Source organism: Tamandua tetradactyla, chromosome 1, assembly GCF_023851605.1.
Source record: "Tamandua tetradactyla isolate mTamTet1 chromosome 1, mTamTet1.pri, whole genome shotgun sequence".
Classification (NCBI taxonomy): domain Eukaryota; kingdom Metazoa; phylum Chordata; class Mammalia; order Pilosa; family Myrmecophagidae; genus Tamandua; species Tamandua tetradactyla.
In genome coordinates this window covers 52,831,328-52,857,019 of record NC_135327.1, presented here as the reverse complement: position 1 = coordinate 52,857,019, position 25,692 = coordinate 52,831,328, and the positions used below count along the sequence as shown (strand labels likewise).

At 37.0% G+C, this 25,692-nt stretch overlaps 1 protein-coding gene across 1 annotated transcript in view; it reads right to left on the bottom strand.

Moving 5' to 3' along the window:
* Nucleotides 1–25,440, bottom strand: part of TMX4 (thioredoxin related transmembrane protein 4) — a 44,182-nt gene extending 18,742 nt beyond the window's left edge. Inside the window, exons 1-4 of the mRNA XM_077115721.1 lie at nt 25,098–25,440; nt 15,832–15,947; nt 4,711–4,756; nt 188–316 (exon numbers count right to left, since the gene is read on the bottom strand). Of these exons, the coding sequence (XP_076971836.1) occupies nt 188–316; nt 4,711–4,756; nt 15,832–15,947; nt 25,098–25,276 (470 nt within the window). The 5' untranslated portion in view covers nt 25,277–25,440. The remainder of the gene's footprint in view (nt 1–187; nt 317–4,710; nt 4,757–15,831; nt 15,948–25,097) is intronic.
* Nucleotides 25,441–25,692: the final 252 nt, after the last annotated feature.

The window sequence follows — 25,692 nt, the reverse complement described above, 5'->3', positions numbered from 1 at the left end:
CAGTATTCTAAGACCTAGCTGAAACATATGTGGGTCATAAAACCAGACACAACATAGGTCAAGCATGGTCAAGTGTGGTCTGGGTAATCAGAAATGAATATGCAGAAAAATGTAGGCTTTTAAGCCCAGGGGAACTTATTACCACTGGTTTTATAAATGACATCTTGTCATTAAAAAAATAAGTTACGTTAGAGAAGCTGGGGATTTCCAGCCAGTCAGAGGCTCAACTGATTGCCATTTCTTCTCTACAATGTAATTCTGCAGGTCTTCAAAGATTCCTGGGCCACGGTAACGGCGAAATATCCCATCCTTTGCACTGTAAATTATAAAAACAAATAGAAAATAAAACCGTTTAAAATAACAGGTGTTATAGATAATAAGAATCAAAATGACTTATTGGTCTTACATATAAATTCCAATCTGAATTTTAAATCAGCTTAAAAAAACATTTATAGTTAGATACAAATTGGAAAACATGCACAAATTTTAATCTATTACAAATGAGACATTTTAAATCTTAAAGCATTAAACATTCTATTTTATCGCTGCACAATTTATGACCAAAGCAAAGTTCTTGGAAGTTTTAATCTGTCAAGTTACTTTTTTTTTAAGAATTAAAATACCTTTAAAAGAAACTTACGTAATATACATATTTTAAATTCTTTTCCCATCAATAAAGGAATCAAAATATTTTCTGAAATATTTTCTCACAAGCTAGCTTCTTATAAAGAATTTACCTTCATTCTACTTTTCCCTCTCTCATTTCTCCCTCCCATTTCCAGAGCAGTTTCTTCTTCCTAAATAACTTTTGGGGTGTTATCAACATTTCTACTATTCTAGTGAAACTGAATGACCAAGTCATCAATCTTTTTTGCTTCCATTTCTTTTTTTTTTTTAATGTTTTTTACTGTAAAATATAACATACACACAAAAAAACAATAAATTTCAAAGCACATTTTAACAAGCAGTTATAGAACAGATTTCAAAGTTTCGTGGGGTTACAGTTCCACCATTTCAGGTTTTTTCCTTCTGGTTGCACTAAGACAGTGGAGACTAATAGAAGTATCAACATAACATTCAATAGTCAGACTCATTCTGATTATTGAATCCTATCTTCTCTGTTATAAGTCCTCCTCCTTTGAACCTTCTCCCAGTCTTTAGAGGTATTTGGGTTATACCCACTCTAACTTTTTCATGTTGAAGCGGTGTGTCAACAATATGGGATGGGGGATGTAATTAGTTAACATTCTTGGAGAGGCTGGCCCCTCTGCATTTCAGGACTTACCTGGCCTAGGAACCATCTTGGAGGTTACAGGTTTTTGGAAAGTAATCTTAGCACATGAAACTTTTATAGAATCTGAGACAGAGCCACAGGTGTTTTTTAGGGTTAAGAAGAATGGTTTTGGTTGGGGGTTGGCACACTGTGGTAATTAGCAACATCCAGCTCAAGGTTGTTCAAGAGTAGCCTCCAGAATAGCCTCTCCACTCTACTTGAACTCTCTTACCCACTGATATCTTATTTTGTTACATTTCTTTTCTCCCTTTCTGTCAAACAAGCTTTGTCTTTTGTCAAACAGGCTTTGTTGATCTACAGTGTCAGAACCAGGTCTTTCCTGGCAGTCATGTTCCACGTTGTCAGGGACTTTCAGTCCTGAATGTCATGTTCCATGTAGGGGAAGGGTAACGATTTTCCTTGCAGAGTTGGGCTTAGAGATAGTGAGGTCTCATCTGAACAACAAAAGAGGTTCTCTGGAAGTAACTCTTAGGTGTAATTATAGTTAGGCTTAGCTTCCTCCATTAAAGAAATAAGTTTCATAAGAACAAGCCTCAAGATCAAAGGCTTGGCTTATTATCTTAGGAGACCGTAATGTTTAAGAGAGTTTCAGGGGTTTTCCAGGTGGGAAAGTTTAATAGTTCCAGATTTTTTTTCTCCAGTCCCTCAAAGGACTTTGCCAATACTTTTTTGTTATGTTCCCAAAATACCCTGGGATGTATCTAGGTATTAAATTAGGCTATAGAGATTTACAAACCCTCATTCCCATTCTGGGCTTCATGTGTTTGGGTTGTTTAAAATGAACTATCCAGGCAGGTTGATTTCGATGGTATGTTACAGAAAACTTATGTTTCTGACAAAATAAACCGCTCTGTCTTTGGTCTCATAAAGTAGGTGAAGCTCTACGATACAGACAATATCACCCAGGCGGGCCACAGTGGCTCAGCAGGCAGAGTTCTTGCCTGCCATGCCACAGACCCAGGTTCAATTCCTGGTGCCTGCCCATGCAAAAACAAAACCAAACAAAACAAAAAAACAAGGTTGATACAGACAATATCGTCCTTCACCCTGTACTCTGATTTATCTAAGTCCCAATCAGTTCAGCTTTGTTCTTATCTCTAACTGAAGCCTTATCTCTTTTTCAGTTTAACAGTTGTTGTATATAGCAAATGTGACTTTTAGAGTGGCAAAACTCCCAAGTCTGAGTCTAAGGTGTCGTACAGGTAGCCAGAGTTCCAGGGAAATACCAGATTATACACAAACAGACAGAATCACAGAATGTAGAAATACACTTACAACTCTGGACTAAATGTCACTGCTATAAAAGCTTACAATCTAAGTTTCAATTTTCTTAAAAGTATTTTCTAAAAAAGACCATACAGTATTTGTTCTTTTATTTCTGATTTATTTTGTACAATATAATGTCGCTAAGGTTCAGTCACTTCATTGTATGTTCCTTTCTGTAGCCGCACAATATTCCATCATATGTATACACTACTTTCTGCTTTTCAATGTGCTTCATAGATAACGCTCAAAATAAACAATCCATGTCTTATAGTATCCTCACTTAGTTGTACAATCATCGACACTCTCAATTTTAGGCAATTTTCATTAGTTCAAAGAAAAATAACATAAACATATCATCACCAAATAGCAAATCTAAACCTCCCTTAACTCTTGTCACCCCCTCCCCCGCCCCCAATTATTTAGTCTGGTACTGCTGGAGTACTAAAGATGTCTTCCTGTTAACTATAGGCCACAGCATGCAATAGTAGTTTTCCTCTTATACCCCTCCAGTATTGTCTCTTTGTACAAGATTCATACCTGTAAAGTACTTCATGCAAGAACTTATTTATATTTATAGTGTTAATCGGTGGGATACATGGCTCTGTACAACCCCTTTCAATCATATTCACCTTCCATATGGCAATATTACTTATAAATCCACTAATGAACTACCATCACTTTTATCCATTCTCATACATTTAAGTTCACCCTCATTTAATTGTTTACCCATCTCTAGCTTCTGTGTATCTCTAGTTCCCCTATCCAAGTTACTTTTTATTATTTTTATTACCAATCACTTAAGTGTTTCTCTTACAACAGAAAAACAGCAACTGATATCAAGTATAATACATTGTATCCACATTTCCAAATTCTTCATCCAAGTTCCTCCCCTCAAGATCAACAGAAGACTCTAAGTCTCACATCCCGCTTCAGACTTTCCTCCTTTTTGCCTTCTCACCAGTCAAGTTTCCTAGGAAGGGACCACACTTGTTATTTTCTCCTTTTTATTATTCATGCACTATTCAGTGTGCTTGGGGGTTCTACTTCCATGACAATATTGAAATTGCTCATATTAGAGTCTCCAATTACTTCTAAGTACCATATCCATGGAATGCTTTTCATGGAAGTAATTTTTACTTCCTCCGTCTTTGGCAGTTTCCACTACTGAACACCTCTTTCCTTCTTCCTTTTCCTTGGCTTTTATGACATGGCTTCTTTGGACTTCGTCCTACAACTCTGACCATCCAATCTCAGATTTCTTGACTCAATCCTTGATAGATGCCTTAACGTTGGTCAACCCCAGGTTCTACCCTTGACCTCTCTCGAAATATTTAAACTGTAATCTATTTCAAAGCTAATGAATTCCCAATGTGTATTTCCAGTCTAGATCTTGTCTTCTGAGTTCTAGCTCCTGACATCAAACTGTCACCTGAAGATCTCCATTCTCCATTAGCCTAGGAACTTCGCGTTGAGTATCTATCTGCTCCATTCTGGACTCTAACTCCCAAACCTAATCTTATTCTAATGGATCCTTAATCTTTAAGGGTGGCAGCATCTTCCCTAGGTATACAGAGCCTGATTGAAGTCATCATAGTCTCTTTCTTTCTTATGGCTGAGTAACCTAGTTTCATTGATCCTACTTCGTTAAGTATTCTGGAAATCATCCCCTTCTTTTTCTTTCCCCAGTCACTACCTGAGCCTCTCTCTCTCTCACTAACCTCATCATCACACACCAAGACGAACTTTATGCCACATGTAAGCAATTCAGAACTAGTTACAGTTTCCAGAAAGCATCTCATGTTCTCCTGAGCTTTTTTACACCCTGTCTCTTCTATCCAGAAAGGCTTTTACACCTTGTCTGCTTAACCAATTCCTATTTACCATCCTACCTCTTACATCATCAGAAATATCTTCTCTGGTCTCTCCTCCCCAGCTACTCCTTCTAAAATTAAATCTCTTTCTCTGCATCATTCTAGGACTACTCCTCGCATAAGAGTTATCCATTCAGTGCGGACTAGTCTTTCTTCCTTCAGAATTCAAGCTGAATGACCGGTGATTATGGAAAACAACTTATAATTCCTAGCATACACCTTAATGATTTATAATCTTTACAGGATTTTTACTTCGGACAGAAAAGTTTTTAAACTTACTGAAAAAATGCTGGGAGTGTGGTAACAAAGAAGCGGCCACTCAAACCTACAAGACATGAATGAGAAAAAGTTAAACTCCAAGTAACACAGCCACATAATTTAAGTTCTAAAAATAAGCAGTCTTGAGCCTCTCCTTTAAAATCATATTACCAAAATCATTACAATTATTTAATCACATTTAAAATTTTTCTGACTTAAAAAAATTTAATTTCTACCCATTCATATCTACTTAACATTTCCCAGGCAGTGACATGCAATTTGTTTATATTCAATGCGCTATCCTGGTGTTTTCTGGCTTATGCATCATTTAGGATTGTATGACAGCTGAGAGGATGGGTTCTTAGAAATACAGTCTGGGTTAAATACTAACCTTTCTATTTACTAGTTTTGTGATTTCAGGTAAATTATATAACCTCTCTGAACCTCAGGTTACCTAATTTATAAAATGGGAATATTAAAGCCTATTCATAAGATTGTTTTGAAGCTAGATTAGATCAAGCATCTAAAGTGTTTAGCACAGTGCCTGATACTGTAAATAAATCAACAAATTATAGGTACTATTACATCAGTTGTATTATTAACTATACATCAAGGGCTATGCTGGGTACACATGAAGACAAAGATAAATAAAACCCTTAGTCACTCAGAATCGGGCAATGGATCATGTCCCCCACAGAAGGTTGTTCAGATCCCAATCCCTGGTCCTATGGGTGTGAAATCATTTGTAAATAGGACCTGAGAGGATGTTTCTAAAGTGTCCCAAACTGAATGAGGGAGGCCTTAATACAATATGGCTTAAGTCCTTAAAAGCAAAGGAAACTGGACAGAGAGAAGCCATGGGGAGCAGCTAGAAGCCAGATGTCAAAAGAACAAAGAGGAGAAGGAAAAGGGCACTGTATTGTGACAGAAAAGCCAAGGAATCCCAAGGATTGCGGGCAGCAAGCCCCAGAGTGCCATAGCCCTTGGGTAGAAAGCATTGCCTTGTTGATACCTCAACTTTGATTTATAACCTAAAATCCATGAGCCAGTAAATTCCTGTTGTTAAAGCCAACCCACTGCATAATATTTGTTTTAGCAGCCAAGAAACTAAATCACTCAGCAAATATTTATTAAGCACCTTCTCTGTCCCAGGGCCTGTGGTAACTGCTCAAGACAAACAGGTGAGGAAAAAAAAAATCTACAGTCTGTACTCATAGAGCTTACAGTCTAATGATAGAGGGAAATAAATTAATCAAAAAATCACAATCATCACTATATCTCAGAGAGATGACAGAAGAAAGAAGCACAAATATGGATGAGACTATAAAGAATAGTGATAAAGAATAGATCTTTGCCCTTTAAAAGTTCACAAATAAACAATATGAGGGCACAAAGAAATGAGTAAGAGTGACGTCATCAGCATGGCAAGTAAGACATCCCCTGGAAAAGTCTCCCCTCAGAATCAACTGAAAAAGGGACAAATCTCACTTGCATGGAACTCTGAAGTATGAGAGATATTAGAGAAGGACTCCACAAATGCTGACTCAAAGAAGGAGTAAAACAAATGCCAAAATCAAGTAGGCAACTTCTGGCTTGGTCCCGCAGGCCCAGACCACACCGTCTCATTCGGTCCCATGCAGCCTGGGAGGGGTATAGAGGTAGCACGCCCTGGCACCCTCCTGCCGTGGAGGCAGACAGAGCCACTCACAGCAGCGACATAGAACCCCACACACATCCAGGCGCAGGGACCCAAGTCCATGGAGAGCTGCGGTGGAACACAGCAGCTGAGGAGTGCCACATACAAAAGCGACCCCAGTGAAAAAGCAGACTCCAGCAGCACTGCTGGCAGAGGTGAGCACACTCAATGCAGCCTCTGTTGGCAGGACCTATTAAACAGGACCATGGAGGCAAGAAGGCAGAGGTATGATGTATTTAAGACACTGAAAGAAAAACTGCCAACCAAACATTCTTTATCCAGCACAAGTGTCCTTCAAAAATGACCTTTAAATATAAAAATATTTAAATATTCACACACTGATTCATAACAGGGAAGAAAATGGAGGCAGAAAAGCCTCATAGAAAAAAATAGGGCAGGATGGGGGTAGCTGGTCTGCTGTAAGACAGGATGGGTCTCAGAAATAAATAGTGCAATCATTGAGACTAAGGGAGACAATTTATATAAGTCAAAGGAGTTACACACACACACCCACACAAAACAACAGATCAAGTTTCCCGGAGAAGGAACAGAGGAAAGAAAGTTTTCTCCTTGAGGTGAAACAATCGCATGCATAAAGGGCAAATCTTAAAAACTGTACCACATACCCACGGCAAAAATCACACACAGAAGAGCTAAGAAAATTGAAACAGTTAAATACAGACTACTCTAAAGTCCAGAACAAGTTGGACAATGCATCAAAGAAGAGCCTTAACACAAAACCAATCAACAATAAAACCCTACACAAGAGGGAGAAACTGACCTTCAGAATTGGGAACATACATGTCCAAGAAATGCAACATGCTCTAAACAGAATAAACCTTAACAGACCCACTCTAAAACACATAACAGAATGCCAAATATTAAAGATAAAAGGAGAATTCTGAAAGTATCCAGAGAAAACTGATTTGTCATATACAAAGTATCCTCAATAAGACTAAGTGCCATTTTTACATAAGAAATCATGGAGGTAAGAAGGCAATGGCATGATGTATTTAAGACACTGAAAGAGAAAAATTGCCAGCCAAACATTCTTTATCTAGCACAACTGTCCTTCAAAAATGAGGGGAAGTTTAAATATTCACACATAAACAGAAACTGAGAGTTTGTCAACACAAGACCTGCCCTACAAGGATCACTAAAAGGAATGTTTCAGAATGAAAGAAAAAGAAGAATTTGGAGTCTTCAGTAAAGGTAACTAAGAGGGTAAATGTAAAACCCAATAGTACTGTACCCTCACTATAATTCTATTCTTTATTTCCTGTAAGAGTGAGAATACAGTTGAACAGGAAACAGCCATATTTCCTGATAAAGGACATACAAAATAAAACAATATAAAGAACGAAAACAGAAGAATATGGGAGTAGAAAACATGTATGCTATTTAAGCTAAATTGACATCTTATATAGATTATAGACATGGGTTATATAATACAAACCCCAAAGTAACTACAAAGAAACTATTAAAAGTATACAGAGACAGGGCGGGCCACGGTGGCTCAGCAGGCAGAGTTCTCGCCTGCCATGACGGAGACCCGGGTTCCATTCCCAGTGCCTGCCCATGAAAAACAAACAAACAAACAAAAGTATATAGAGACAGAAATGAGAAAGTCATCAGTCACATACATCACAAAAGATCAACTATGCAGAAAATGAGGCTGTAATAAAGAAAACAAAAGAAAAAAAAGCTATGATATATAAAAACCAAAACACGAAATGGCTGAAGTACTGCCTTTATAGTAAGAACATTGAATGTTAATGGAGTAAACTCCCCAGTCAAGATACAGGTTAGCAGAATGGATAAAAAAGCACAATCCAAATATATGTTGTTTACAAAACACTCACCTTGGACCCAAAGACACAACTAAGTTGAAAGTGAAAGGATAGAAAAAGATGCAAATAGTAACCAAAAAGAGTTGGAGGTAGCTATACTAATATTGGACAAAACAGACTTTAAATCAAAAGCTTTTATAAGAGGCAAATAAGGGCACTATGTATCAATAAAAGGCTCAACCCACCCAGAAGAAATAACAATCAGAAACATTTATGCACCTAATGACGGTGCCCCAAAATACACAAGGCAAACACTGGCAAAGCTGAAAGGAGAAACAAATACCTCTATAATAATTGTTGGCGATAAGAATACACCACTCTCATAAATAGATGAGACATCCAGATATAAGACAATGAAGGAAACAGAGAACTTGAATAATAGGATAAATGAATTGGCCTAACAGCCATATATAAAACACTGAACCCCAAAACAGGATATCTATTCTTTTCACATGCACATGGATCACTTTCCAGGATAGACCACATGCTGAGTCACAAAACAGTCTCAATACATTTGAAAAGATTGAAATTATACAAAGCATCTTCTCTGACCATAATGAAATGAAGCTGGAAATCAATAAAAGGTAGAGCACTGGAAAATTAACAAACATATGGAAGTTAAATAACACACTCTTAATCAATGGTTCAAAGAAGAAATTAAAAGGGTAATCAGGAAATATCTTCAGATGAATGAAAATGAGAACACAGCATATCAAAACTTATGGGATGCAGCAAAGGCAGTGCTGAGAGAGAAAGGAATAGCCCTAAAAGCTTACATTAAAAAAAGAAAGAGCTAAAATCAAAGTTCTAACTGCACACCTGGAGGAACTTGAAAAAGAACAGCAAACTAAACCTAAAGCAAGTGGAAACAAAGATTATAGTAGAATGAATGAAACAGAGAATTAAATAATAGAGTATTAAATATACCAAAAGTTGGTTCTTTGAAAAGATCAATAAAATTGACAAACCCTTAGCTAGACTGACAAAGAAAAAAAGAGAGAAAACACAAATAAATAAAATAACTGAGAGGGGACATTAGTACTGACTCCTAAGAAATAAAAAAGATCCTAAGAAGCTACTAAGAACGATTGTATGCCAACAAATTAGACAATCTAGATGAAATGGATAATTCCTAGAATTATACTCATTATACTCATACTCACCCTAGGAGAAATAAAAGATTTCAACAGACCAGTTATAAGTAAAGAGAGTGAATCAGTAATCAAAAACCTATGAACAAAGAAAAGCCCAGGACCAGATTGTTTCCCAGGGGAATTCTACCAAACATTCCAAGAAGAATTAATATAAATCTTGCTCAAATTCTTCCAAAAAATTGAGTAGGAGGTCATATACATAAATCATTCTATGAGGCCAACATCACCCTAATGCAAAGCTAGATAAAGATACAAGAAAAGAAAATTAAAGCCCATTTTCTTTATGAATTTAGGTGCAAAAATTCCCAACAAAATACTAGCAAATCAAATCCAACAGCACATTAAAAGAATTATTCAGCATGATCAAGTGGGAATTATCTCCAGGTATGCAAAAGCAGATCACATGAAAATCATTTACTGTAATAGACCACATTAACAAAACAAAGGGAAAAATAACAAGATCTCTCAATTGATGTAGAAAAGACATTTGACAAAAGCACATCCTTTCTTGGCAAAAACACTTAAACTAGGAATAGAAGGAAATTTCCTCAATATAAAGGGCCTGAAAAATCCACTGCTAACCTCATACTCAATGGTGAAAGACTGACAACTTTCCCTCTAAGATCTGGAACAAGACAAGGATGTCCACTGTCACCAGTGTTATTCAACATTGTACAGGAAGTTGTAGCGAGAACAATTAGGCAAGACCAAGAAGTAAAAGGCATTCATATTGGAAAGGAAGAAGTAAAATTTTCCCTAATTGCAGAAACATGACCCTATATAGAGAAAATAATGAAAACTCCACAACAAAGCTCCTAGAGTTAATAAGGGAATTCAGTAAAGTGGCAAGATACAAGATCAACATGCAAAAACCAGGAGTATCTCTATAAACTAGTAATGAGCAATCAAAAGAGGAACTCAAGAAAAAAATTCATTTATAATAGCAACTAAAAGAATCAAATATCTAGGAATAAATCTAACCAAAGACATAAATGTCTTATACAAGAAAACTAAGCAACTTCACTACAAGAAATTTTAAAAAAAGACCTAAATACATGGAAGGATGTTCCATACTAATGGACTGGAAGATTAAATATTGTTAAACTATCAATTTCAATTCTACCTAAAGGAATTTACAGATTTGATGTAATCGAATATTTGGAAATTACTTATCTGATAAGGTTTAATATCCAGAATACATAAAGAAATCTTACCACTCAGCAACAAAAAGACAACCCTATTTAATAATTGGTAAAAGACTTGAATAGGCATTTCTCCAAAGATTATATACAAATGGCCAACAGTACATGAAAAGATGCACATCATTAGCCATTAGGGAAATGCAAATTGATACCATTTCATACCCACTAGAATGGCTACTGTTCAAAAAATGGAAGATAAGTGTCACAGTGGATAAGAAGAAACATGATCACTCATTCATTGCAGGTGGGAAAGTAAAATGGTGCAGTCACTGTGGAAAACTGTTTGTTGGTTCCGACTTCTAGGTGTATACCCAAAAAAATGAAAGGAGAGACTGCCACCGATGTTCATAGTGGCATTATTCACAATAGTCAAAAGATAGATGCAACCTATGTGTCACTCAACAGATGAACAAACAAACAACATTTAGCATATACATACAATGGAAAATTATTCAGCCATAAAAGAAATGAAGTTCTGATACATGCAACAACACGGATAAATCTTGAAACCATCAAATTGTATCAAATAAGCCAGAAACAAAAGGACAAATATTGTATGCTCTCACAGATATGAAATACCACGAATAAGAAAATTCACAGTCTGAAGCTAGAATCCAGGTTACAAGGGGCTGAGGTGTGACAGGGAATGGGAAAATTAATGCTTAATTTGTACAGAGTTTCTATTTGGAGTGATAGAACAATTATAGTAATAGATGATGGTGACACTAGCACAACAAGATGAATGTAATTAGCACCACTAAATTACTATCAAAAATTTATACACTGAATGTGATTAAAAGGGGAAATTTTACAGTATATAGATATTACTAGAATTAAAATTTAAATAAAAAAACATGGGATTGTACAACACAAACAATGAGCCCTAATTTAAACTTTGGACTATATCTAATAGTGTAATTATAATAATGTTATTTTTTCAATTGTAACAAAGGTTCTACACTAAGGCAGAGAGTTAACAGTAGTGAAAACTGTATGTGTGTATGTGGGGAGAAGGTATATAGGAATTTTATTTTCTGCAAGAAATTTCTGTAAACCTGTAACTCCTCCAATAAAAAAAAATTATATCAGGAAAAATATATTAGAGAAAGAAGAGAAATCATGGCTGAGAATTATATTTTAATATGCAAAAAATACAACAAAAATTAAGTTCAATATCACGACAACAGGGATAGCTAATAGCTTTTATTCTACTGTCTAGTAGCTTTGTTACCTGGCGCACGTTAACTTCTCTGAACCTCAGTTTCCTGAATGACAGGAAAGAAATAAGTTTGTTCCTCATATGGTTGTTGTAAAGTTAAAATACACAGAAGTGATTAGCATGACAGACAGAGGTAAATGCTCATTAACTGTTAGTTAACTATCCCCCCAAAAAGAGTAGGTAATAAAAAAATAGAAATGACCCTAATTTAGAGACTGCCAAAATAATACAAAAGACTAGTTTATAATTTATCATATTAGCTAACTTTAGTGTAGAAAACTCAGCAAATAGAGAGTTTTAAACACCATGTTATTTTTGGTCTGGCAGGGGTCTGGTTTACCTCTAATCTACTGAAAGTGGCAACGCCCATGGTGCTCTATGAGCAGCTGGTGTTTTCCTGTCATTGACAACTAAGCTCATTTGTATGGAACGGAAATTCAAGTACATACTCTCTAAAATTTCTAAAACTAACTCAACTGAAACATCACCTGGTCTATGCAGTAGTATACAGGCAAAGTAATGCAAACTAGCTACAGGACTCTCCTTTGCTTAACTTGACACCTCAACTGTAAAAATGCAGTATTAATAAACTTCACTTTTTATAATTTTGAAATCTTATTTTTTTTGTCCAAAATACCTAAAGGCTTTCTCTTCAAAATATATAAAACTACTTGATTAGATACACCGATGGAAGAGTTACGGGTTTAACCAAAAAGTATACATGAAATACTTTGAAAATTCTTATATTTAAAAATATGACTTGCAGGGAAAAGAAATGAAATTATGTTACAGCACTCCTGTGGCAAGGCAGCCTGAAGAAAGAATGTAGACCTAAAAAAAGAATGCAGAATATAAAGTAGAAATTTATATTCATAAATATGCAATAAAGTACTCAACTGAGGGAGAAAAATAGTGAAGATCATTTCAGTGGTTTTTACTACTCATTCAGGATCTTAATTTAGTAAAAATGAAGAAACACTTAAAGTGCTTTCAAAAGTAGGGATGAGCTGCAACGGAGGCTTGCCAATGAGTTAGTACGATATAAGGCACCCTCCTCTTCCTCTGGTTTCCAGGACCTTCCTACTTGTCCATCTTCCTCCTTTTATCACTGGCTGCTCCTCCTCTGCCAGGCATTCTTGCCCTTTTCTTCTTCTAAATGTTACGAAGCCCCAGTAGCACTCAGTCCCCAAGTAATCTCAATTCTTCCCTTGGCTTCAAATATCATCTATACTGCTAGTTCTCAAATTTACATCTCTAGCTCATCTCAGTTTGGATGTCTATTAAACCTTTCGGACTTAATTCCCTCTCAGTCTTCTCATCTTTTCCACACCCTACAACCAATCCATCAGGAAATTCTTTGAGATATACCAGCCAAATGGAGTATCTCAAATCCAACCACTTACCACTGTAGCTACTGCTAGGTCCCTAGTCCAAACCATCATCTTATAAAAACCCTCCCCCAGCCAATGTTTCACTTGGAAGCCAAAGGAATTCTTTCAAAACCTAGATCAGATCATGCCTCTTATCCGTTCAAATCTTCCAGTAACTTCCAGCCTATTATATTTCAAAAAAAGTCTCAACTCTCTGCCATGATCAATAAGACTTTAGATGACCTAGTTGCTAACTATTACTCTATTCCCATTTATTTCCAGTTCTACACTAGCCATTATATTGTTCTCAGATAAACCAAGTACACTCCCTCCTAAGCATGGCTCTGCCCAGAATGCTCGTGTCCCAAAGCTTGTAGTTCACTTCCTCAAGTTATCAAGAACCCTAGCGAGATAGACCTTCCGTGGCTACTCTATTTAAAATAGCTGTCCCATCATTTTCTACACTTTTAACCTGTTTATCTTTATTCATAGCTCTTAATACCCTCTAACATTGTTTTGTTTCATTTTTAATACTATTTATTTCCTTCACTAGAATATAAGCTTAACAAGGAGCCAGAACATTGTCTTCCTTACTTGCCTCTGTCTCATCTAGAACAAGGCAGAGTAGGAATTCAAATATGTATTGAATAAGCACTGTATTTCTAAATTCTTTAAGAAATTAATTTAAAGCATTAAGTTGTAATTCAAAGTAAAATTATGGTAGAGTACAATCTGAAGGCAAATATTCTCCAGGTCACTCAATCACATATGTAAAATTTGGCTAATTTTATTTATGATCATGGTTTTTAAGGTTTTATCATTGAGAAGAATTCTAGAGTCTCTGCCTTTAAAAATTTGTTGTAATACATAAAACAATCATATTTCCTTTCTTGGGGACTTTGTTTCACTATTCCTAACGAGAATTTCAGACATAAGAGTAGTTTTTTACCTTCTTCCTTAATGCATATTTCGAGTACATATAGCTTATATATATATATATACACACACACACAAACATAATTATGAATCATTATTTTAAAATATTTCTTCATAATCAATTTCTCTTAATTATTTAAAAAGTACTTAATCCATTCACAATAGGAAAAAATAAGTGTTAGTCTACATTTTAGATGGAAAGATCACACTCAATTAGACTTTAAGACTCGTGAATATCATCACAGAGCTAAATGCTTAATTTTTATAATTCAGATTATGCTGTGAATTCACAAAAGGTATACTGACTCAAATGTGAAGAGGACAACTGCATTTCTATGAAACCTATCACAGAATGTGTCTGGTCACTAATAATTAACAACTCGTACAACTAAGTTCACTGTAATCAAACTACTAACAGATGAAAATAAATTTTCAGCAAAAATGTAACTGCAATGACTTGGCCTACAAACAGAATAAGTCACTCTAACAATCAAAAATCATAAACTAAAACTGTAATTTGTCCACCTCTAAGAAGCACATGGGCGCAGGCAGTTTTGTTTCAAATGTACAGGTTTGAAGACTCGTGGCTTTTAATAGAAATCTCTCTGTTTTTTGAACTCACAGTTATTACAGAAAGGAGAATAGCTACACTTTCATATTTACATCTTCTTTACTCATAAAATGATGCATTAGGTAGAAATTGAATGTAGACAGGAAGAGATGACCATGGTCTACAGAATAAAAATAATTTATTCACAAAATCTAAAACATCCACATTTTAGAGATTTGGATCACAAAGGCCCAATTTTTCTTCTCAATTTATATATAATGCATAAGATTATTTTTTAACTACAAATATAAATTAATTGTTTATATGTAGTCACAATTTAAAAGACTCTCCTTTATCTTTCTCCACTCTTCGGAATAAAAACAACCGCTTTTTTCTCTTTAAAATGTACAGCACTTGCAACTCAAAAAAATGTAGATGGAATGACAGAATTGGAAATTCATCATTCTAGAACCTACAATTAAATATCTGATTCAAGCAAGATATTCACGGATCTTGAAGGCCCAAAGTATCACCCCATTCCCCATATATTACCTGCTAATCACAAAGTGGGGCTGTTTGTAACTGAATCACAAATTAATTAACCAAGTGCTCAACTCAACCTCACCAATGACAGTAAGTACCTTCTGATGGGGTGTACAATACAAAGTCACAGCATCATCTATAAAGTACTCTTGCTATAAATGTCTAACCTGAAGCTGCTCAAACATCTGTTTACAGAATATACCAAAAACAGAATCAGTTAAATGTCACCCTGAGGAAACATCTTGACAAATCCTGACCTATTCTCTTTAGCATGTCAATATTCATGAATTATCAATATTCTAGTCTTTCAACTTTTCTGTATGCTTGAAAACTTTCAAATTAAAAGTTGGAAACAGGGGGTACAAGGTTAGTTCAATGGTAGAATTCTTGCCTGCCATGGGGGAGATCTGGGTTCGATTCCCAGTCTGTGCACTCCCCCACCCCCTAAAAAAAAACAAGTAAGCAAAACAAACAAACAACAACAAAAAAAAAAATTTCAAGAAAATGGCGCTGCAACAATAGGATACTCACATGGAAAAATAATGAAATGTGACCCCTCCGGACAGTACACAAAAAAAGCTGGAAACAAACTTCGGCCTTCAACGTTCAACATTTACAGTACCTGGTTCTTGAATGACATCTACCTTCCCCACGCTGATCTGAAGTGTTTCACCATTCTTTGCAAACGTCTCCCACTCTGAATCAGTTTGCTGGCAGGATGGACACCAGGGGGCATAACTATAAGAGAATAATATAAACATGGAAAATAATCTAAAGAACAAAATACTGCATTCAAAAAAAAGACCAGAAAGTTCTTAGCTAGGAGAATTACGAAAATAAAGCAAGCTTTTCCAAAGTCATTCGATACAGAAAAGCAGTACTTTTCCCCCTAGGATTTAACGTATGAACATCAAATCCCTAAGGAAAAAAAAATAGCCCAAGTCTGAGAAGATTTTCAAACATTATTGTAATACATAAAATATTCTGTTTCAATCTTATTCTTACAATCAATCTAAATTTTGTCACTTTCCGGAAAGATTGATCTTTGAGGGTAACACTGCTTTGAATACCTCACTAAAGGAGGACTTTTTACAAACATGCCCATAAACTAGCCAAACAAGTTCCAGATCCAAAAAAGCTACAGATCTGATGGGTAGAGACCAGAATATCTGTTTCTTGTGGGTGTCCAGAAAATGTGAGTCATCCCAAAGATTTATGGCGGTTCTGAACCATGCTGAGAAGGAAAGTAGAGGTGGTAATTTAATCCATCCATTAATTTCTTATATAAGAGTTAGAAATACCTGGAACTTCAGATCAGGGCCCTGTCTTTTACATTTATTTTTTCATTCAATACACAATCACTGAGCACTGCGCTATAATCTGAGGCTACAACTGTGAATCAGATAGACTTGGTGCCTCCTCTCCTTGTAAACTGCACAATACAGGGATGAAAGAAGATAAGCACAGGAGTGTAAACGCTATAACTGAGAGTAAGGAACAGGTAAGGGAAAGTTCAAGACGCTATGGAGACACAAAGAAGCTGGGGTATCGCAAAGGGACCACAGAGAAAGAAGCATCTGTGCTAAGATCTGAAACAGAGGTAATGGCTAGAGAGGGGTTGAGCAATCTTCTAAAACAAACAGAGATAAAAGCACACTGAAGTAGAGGGTGAACACATCATTTATGGTCTGTAAAAGAAAAAAAAGAATGGTGTAAATAGTTAGGACTTTATTCAAAGCTCCATTATAATCACTTTGGCAACTCTCTGGAAGATGGATCAGGGAAGGACAAAATGGAAGCAAAGAGAAGAACTGGGCAGTCATCCTGGTAAAATGCTAGTGGCCTACCTTGCCCTCCTATGGTTCTGAAAAACCATCACAAGTACTCAGACCATAACACTCTGGTGTGGTCCAGGAGTCCACCTGTAGATTCTGGAATGGAAATCCAGAGAAGTTTCCTGCTTGAAAAGTTTAGTGGATAGTAGTGTCCCCCAAAAGATTAGTCCAAGCCTTAACCACTGGTATCTGTGAATGTGACTCGATTTGAAAATAGGGTCTTTACAAATATAACTGAGTTAAGGATCTTGGTATTAGATCATTCAGGATTTAGGGTAGGCCCTAAATCAAATGACTGAATTCCTTTTAAGAGAAAGGACAGGGAGATCTAACAGAGAGACCAGTGGGAAGTCCATGTGAAGACAGAGAGACTGGAGTTATGCCATTATATGTGGAGGACCCCAGGATGGACATTAGTCTTCAAAAGGTAAGAGGGGGCATGGAACAGAGTCTCCCTCAATGACACATGGATTTTGGAGTTCTGGGCTCCAGAATTATGAAAGAATAAATTTCTATTATTTTAAGCTACCAAGTCTGTAACCATTGGTTTGGGCTACCCTGGGAAACTAATAAAGAAAGAAAGATGATATTTGAAATTAGTAAGAATTGTGATCAGAAAAGTTTATGGAAACTGAAAAGTAATGGTAGGGCAGTGCTTAATACAAAATAAAATTAAAACTAAAATGCTTACATATGATACAATTAAAAGGAAAACAAACATTTACAGAATAATGTCTCACACACACACAAAAAAAAGTTGGTACAATGGAGAAACAAAGATGCTGCAAATAAATCACTGTTCACAAAATAGATACTATACCCTGAAAAAAATACCAAGCACTTTGAATATTTCAGGCTGTCCACAACAGCTAGACATATTTTTAAAATAGGCTTAAATATACTTAAATTTTTAAGAAATCCTTAACTCAAGTCAAAAAAGTTAAGGGAATATTTGCCACAGATATAAAAAAAGGCCTTGAAATCACTTATCTGCTCACTTATGACGGGTAAATCTTACGGTATATAAATTGTAAACTCAAGGGGTAGAGGTCAGTGATGTATTGATTAAACAAGACTGGCAATATATGGATAACTGCTGAACCTGGGTAGTGAGTAATGGGGGTTCACCACTATTCTTTCTGTTTTTGCATATGTGCGAAATTTTTCATAAGTTTTATTTTCTTAAAGAATTTATTAAATGAAGAGAGATAATAAGTTCTGGATAAGGAGGCTAAGCATTTTAAAATGTCAATTCCCCCAAATTTATTTTCATTTCTTCCATTCCTGAATGGTTATACATCTATATCTAGACTAACAGAGAAAAAGGGGGTAGGGAAATGAATGGAGGTAAGGAGGAATGTCTGGCCCAAAAAGCAATCAACAACCAGAAAAAAAGATGCCTTAGGAAAGAAACAAAATAAAAGGAGTAAGTACTAGAAAACTGATGAATTTCTGTAACAAGACTTAGGTTCAAAGGTACTATCAGATCATCACCTAAAAATCCATCTAGAATCCTGAAGTGCATAGAAGCTCGTTTATATGTGTCATTCAAATATCAGTGTAATGAAGGGTGCACAGGTGGTCCAGTAGAAGAATGTTCGCCTTCCATGACGGAGACCCGGGTTCAATTTCCAGACCATGCAGCCCCCCAAAATATATATATATATATCAATGTAATGATGTACATAAACCAACTCAGCTGAATAATAACAACAAAAGCCCCGCTCGAAATTGGACAGATTTTGACCTTTTACATTATAAAAAAGTATGTGTATGCAGTAGGTGGGTGGAATTTGCTGAAAAGTCAGGACTTGGGAGAAAGATACATTTATTTTAGGACGAGAGGTGAAAATTGGACAGAGCCAAGAAGAGAAAGAGCTGCCCAAAGGCAAGGCATGCATTTCTCTCTCCATCCAGTCCCCAGAAGCAGCCAACTTAGCAAGCACAGTTATTATCCTTCTGTATCTCCATCTCCAGAAAAAACCATTATAGCCAATTCTAGGATCATTCTACAAAGTCATTAATCTTCCCATTACAGCTCACAATCACAGACCAGAGATCAAGGAGACATAAACCAGGGAATATAATCTAAGACAAATCCACTGACATCTGTGAACCTAGATTTTTAAAAAACATTTCTATCACTACATTTCCAGGGCAAAGTATATCCCTGATATAAGCAGGTGCTCAAAATGTTTACTGAGAAAATAAAGAAACGAATACACTTAAAAGAAAAATAGATTCATCATCTGAAAAAATAAGTTATTATCTAAATATCCAACTGGCAAATGAGATTGGTTCAGGCAACTGGCAAACTTACAAAAAAAAAGGAACATTTTATTATAAAATACACTTCAAAGGCAGTTTAGTATATTGGATAAAAGCTCTTCCAGAGGAATCAGAAAGACAAAACCTCCGCATGTCCCAGCTTCCTGAACTGCAACTTGGGGTCATAATAGCTACCTGTTCTAGTCTGCTAGCTGCTGGTATGCAACACACCAGAAACAGATTGGCTTTTAATAAAAGGGAATTTATTTTGTTAGTTCTTCAGAGGAAAGGCAGCTAACTTTCCACTGAGGTTTTCTTACATGGGAAGGCACAGGATGGTCTCTACCGGCCTTCTCTCCAGGCCCCTGGATTTCAACAACTTTCCCCGGGGTTACTTCTTTCTGCATCTCCAAAGGCCTGAGCCGAGTTGAGAGTGCTGAGATGAGGAATGGCGAGCTGCTTAGGCTGTGCTACATTGTGCTCTCTCATTTAAGCACCAGCCAATTAAGTCAAACATCCTTCGTTGCAGCAGGCACGCCTCCTAGCTGACTGCAGATGTAAATCAGCAACAGATGAGGTTCATGTACCATTCACTCATATCCGCAGCAACAAAACTAGGTACGCTCACTGGCCAAGTTGACAACTGAATTTAACTACCACACTACCTTAAAGGTTATTGAGAGATATGATGACACCTGGCAAAACAGATACATTTTTCAGAATGATTATTAATGCAAATTACATTTTTAAGGTACTGCTTGGTTTCTGAGGCAACTTCTATGATGCATTAGCTCATCTGAAGCTTACAACCTCACTGTCAAACAGGTATACTTAAGGTCATGTGAGACCACCCAGAACAAGGAATTTATGTAATAAAAATTTTCAAACGAAGTAAGACCAAAAATATACTGGGGTGGGGGGTGGCTATGACAGAGCGATTCATTAAGAATGAAGTTATCAAACATAAGAAATCTTGAAGCACAATTTAATGAATCCTCTTAGCATCTCAGTGTGACTGACTTTGCATACAACTCGGGCACGTTTGGTAGATGAGCAAATATATTTTTAAATCCCAGTCCCTATTCTCTAGATAGGCTATTACATCAATTGTGTTTGTGGTTAAATCATTCCTCAGATATACAAATGTCATTAAGGTAATTTTAGAAATTCTCTCACCATTTTCTATAAAGCAGCTACCCACTGGTCTGCGGCACTGTTAATGCTACAATTTTTGAGATTTAATCAGAGCTGATTTTGCTGAAATGCACTGAGACCTCATTATTCATTAACCTAGTATATTCTTTCCATGGTGCAGATAAATCAGCACTGAATCTCCGATATGGGAGCTGGCCCATTGTTGCTGCAGCTTTTTAAATTATCATATTCTGTTATATCTAAAGAAAATTAATTTAGAAGCTACTATATGTAAAACACCTCCAGAGGCCAAATGAATACACTTTCCTGAACTTCCTTCCCTCCCATCTTTCCCCCCCACTCTCATTTATGCACATATGCATTCTAAACCCATCAGAAAGGACTAAACAAGATTCCTCCAAGAGGGATTAGCATGTCACGATGTCACTGCTTATTGTGGTTGTAATGATGATGTGGTGTTAGTGGAGATGATGTGGATGACAAGTGTAAATGAGACTTTAAACTCTTTGCATAAGTGTTCTAAAATCAAATACTTCTAGAATGTTAGCTTTTGAGGGCCTCTTTTTCATTTTTTTAAATACCCATAATGATACCAGAACAGTGATTCTCAATCAGAGGGAATAAGGATATATACATGGGAAATCGGGTACATTATATTTTTTATGTCACAAGAATGAGAAGAGTACTAGAACTGGCAGGGGCCATCTCATATATCAAAGAAATGTCCAGCCCAAAATAGCAATAGTGCCATCTTGAGAACCTCCAACGAATGTCCATTAAGTAAACATTTGCTAAATAAATGAATGCTACTTGTAGCAGTTATTTCCTTCCGAGCACAGGAGACTTTCAGTCCCTCCAGTTAAAGGGCTTTAGCTAATTCATCTTCGTCTTACCAGGTCCCCAGCTCTGAATCTGGAACATAGCAAGTACTTAATGACTATCTCTTAAATTTTGAATCAACAAATCAAGGCACTCTATTAAACTGCAAGATGTAACTAATTGACATGGGTAAGACAAGGCAATGATGTTCAATACATTTTTTTCTAGGTAAAAGAACGATACTGGAAATACTAACATCTAAAGGTCCAAGGGTTAAAAAAAAAAAAAAGAGAGGCTTTCCTTCATCATCAGATAGGGGCTTATATTCATTTTGAAACATGATCAACCCAAGAACAAAGTCAGAAAAAGTAGTGTTTATTAAAATCTATATGTTTTACAGGAAGTAAATTAATTTAATTCAAAAGACAAATTTTTGCTCTGGATATCAGTTCATAGGGATGTAGACCAAAATTAAACTGATTGGACTTCTACTTATTTCTTTTGGGAAAGAAAGCTACCAAAATAATATATAGAATGTATCATATTGTATGCTTTTGTGTTTCAAAAGAACAAAAAGCCATATTCTCAATGATTGATATAAGGTGAGCAAACTTTGCATCAGAAGTGAAGGGACAAAACACACAGCACTGCAGTAATAGCGACAGGACAGAAATAGAGGTGAAAATTATAAAATATGTGAAAGCAGACAAGAAGAGAAACACTGAGTAAAATAAGCCCATGTCATTAAAGAAAATCTAAGCATGGGGGAAGTTTTCAGATTTATTATTGCAAATATATTTTACAGATATTTCTCCATAACAGAGAAGTACTTTTTTAAAACTGAAAAGTCAATTCCAAGGATTCAGAAAATTGACTGTTTGATAGACAAAAATATATATAACAAATTAAATTTTTTTCATAGTTTTTCATGTCTCAGAACAATCAACAGTGCTAGGTCCTTCCAAATTCAATACCAATATTTCTACTGATACCAATAGAAACAGGAATTGCATTATAGAGGTTTTGTTTGGGTGGGATACAAAAGAAAGATTCCCAGAAGATAGCACATAATCAACATAAAGAACTTATTCAAAATAATGTCAAAATTTTAATACTGCCATCAGAAAGCCTAACTTACTTCTTCAGAGAAATTAAATATTCTTCTGTGGACCCCTAACAATCTCCATTTATCATGACTAGTTCACCTGCACAAACTGCTAACATGGGTACTGGTATTAATATATTTCCTTCATCCAAAATTCTGATGGACTTATTGGCTGTTTCAATGACTTCTTAGAAATTCATAGCAGACCAATAGTGGCACTGAGAATATAATGAATTTTATATTTTTTAAGGTGTTGGATTTTTTCACCAAAGTTGTAAAAAAAATACAGAAAACAAGGGCACATGTAGACAGACTCATAATATTCTTCAGGATGAGCACTTCGGTATACAGAAAGAAGCTGGACGTACCTGGTCTAAATCTTATTTCCCTTAAGGTTCACTTCATATCAACCTATCTGGAGTGCACTAGATGGAAACAAAACTTCCACTAAAATAATCTCAAGTTTTGCAAAGCTTGCTTCTGAGTTATAAGACTGTCTGCATCCCAGCCCAAGTATATTCCACACAACTGGACACATGTCAAACCTAGAAAAATCTCTCTCATCGTTTAGACGTGTACAATTATCAAGAAGTATAAAATCTTAAGGATCAACAAGGCCAAATATTGCGGCTCGTTTTTAGGTTTAATGTGGCTTACACTCACCTGAGCTTTAGTGTTCTTCATTCTTTTACTTAAAAATAAAATAAGAGGGTACAAGGGTAGTTCAGTCATAGAATTCTGCCTGCCATGCAGGAGACCTGGGTTCGATTCCTGGCCCATGCACTTCTCAAATAACAATAAAAATTCAACAAATGGTGATGTAATAATGGGACAGTCACATGGAAAAAAGAATGAAATGTGACCCTCACCATGCAGCATAAAAAAAATAATAAAATAAAATAAAAATAGACAAATATCTAAATGGATGGATAGAATGATATGGCAAAGGTAGCAAAATGTTAAAAGCTGATAGAGTGCAGGCCAAGGTGGCTCAGCGGGCAGAATTCTTGCCTGCCATGCCAGTGCCTGTCCTTGCAAAAAAAAAAGATGGTAGAGCTGAGAATCTGGACGGGGGAGAGTGCTATGCTGGAATTCTCTGTATTATATTATTTTTGCAACTGTCCTGTAAGTTTAAAATCATTTCAAAGTAAAAAGTTAAAATAAGAAGCAGAGCTCTCCTAAACCATCTAAAAGGGATGACACCATAAATATCACGAACCCTTTCTTGCTTTGACCTTCAAGCACAAACATAAATTCAGTTAATAGAAAGTTGACATCTAGAAAAACTTCACTGCATAGACACTTAATGATAAAAAGAACTTAATGTACTATTAGCTGATAATGCTTAGCTTCTCAAATTCTTCGATAATTACAAGCACAGCAGTCCTAATAGAAAGCCCCACTTCTTTAAAGTTGTTTCTTAAATAGAAAATGGCTTCCTCACTCCATGCAAAATAAAGTGATTTATTTTAATAAGTGCTTGATGTTTATGGATCTCTTTAACAATCTTAATGATCTATTATAATCCCCAAAGTATTTTAATTTTAAGTCTAAAACATCCTCTTCTTTGTAGTGAAATAACAGTAAATGCATGTGTGAAGGGATAAAGTGCATTATGTTCTTTGAACAACATAATCTGCTAGGTGAATTATAACTTTTGGTCCCTTATCTAACACTGAAGTCTTCACTCCACAGGCATCTGCCTGCAATTTATTCCAGGCCAGCTTTTCACCATCTAAACTGAAAGATTCAAAATTCAGTCTTGGACAAATAAAGGACAAATCCAATTGTGTGTCTATGTCCTCAGCATAAATGTCAATATCAGACAGTAGTTATCAAAGTGTGTACCTTGCCTGACACCACAGCGATGTGGGTTTCAGGAGTCATTTTCAGACATTCCTCATTTTCCCTGCAAGGCCACCACGGAGGTCTCTGAAGCCCATTCAGCCATCTTACCACTTCTCAACTTTCAATTTAATATTAGGTTGCATTCAACAAATTCCTTGCCTTTTCCTAATTCAAAACTATTATTTTCCCATCTTCTTAAAGCAAAGGCACTATCCACCATTACCTTCTACTGTTCAAAAGGGGCAACTTGTAAATGCCCTTCTCTCTATGACACTGGCACAATGAAGCGGTGAAAATCTACCCAGAAAGTCCTACCTCTAAGAATCAGAACAAATAACATTTGAAAAAATAACATTTGAAATCTTGTTTGAAAACTTAAAAAGGCACCCAACTTTCTGTTTTCCTTGTGACAAAGGCATCTCAGGTGTTCAAAATGAAGAGATTAAGCCATTTTGAAGGTCTGCCCTTCACCGTGCTGCAGTCAATTATTCATTCAACAAACACTTTGGCTCACACCTGATATTTATCGTGTGTATAAATGTCATTGAATGACCACTCTTTCTCCCACACACACACCGATACCGAAGCATACACGATTTTCTTGCAAATCTGCTCCTACCCCCCCCCCCCCCCCCCCGGTAAATTGACCACTGCATCCCTAAACGGAGAGTTCCGTCAAGGAGATGGGCAGAGCACGCATGCACAGCACACGGGGAACAGCCCCGGCGCCGCAGTTCGTCGGCAGAACATGCTCGGCGCCCAAGGTCTCTCCCCGCTGCAGTCACGCTCCGCGGGCGACCCGCGCGGAGCCGGGAGGTTGGCACCCGCGAAGACGGCATGGCGGGCGGGCACACTCACAATTTCAGCATCCACTCTCCCTCCATCACCAGCGTCCAGTTGGAAGCGGTCATGGGCTGGACCCGACTGGGCTCGGCCGGCAGCACGGCCTGCTCAGGATCGGCCGCCGCCGCCCTGCAAACGGCGAGGAGGGCGGCGAGGAGCGCGGTGGGCAGCGGGCCGCAGCGCCCGCCCGCCATGTTGGGGCGGAGGAAGGGGCGTCCGGGCGGTGCCCGCCGCCCACCGGGACCAGGCCCGCCTGACTGGACCTCTCGCGACCGCCGGAGGAGACGCCGGGCCGCGCCGCCTAACCCGGCCTGCGGAGATCTCGAACCCGACGCGGGCTACGGGCACCGCCTCTTATCGGCCCCTGCGCACCGAAGCCACGCCCACTCCCGCCAAGACTTGCGGTTGCCCGGGTGTCGGTTGCCTTAACAACGGCCGCCCTTTCCACTCTGCAGCTGAGCTGAAAATAAACAGATGACCCAATGCTGCTTAAGTCAGAACGTGCACTGCGGGTATCCAGGCTCCAAGAAAAAGGACTGGCTTGCGTGGGTTTACCTAAAGAGAAGCATGGCCAGCAATTAAAAATTGCGTTCCTTCCTCAATGGTTGCA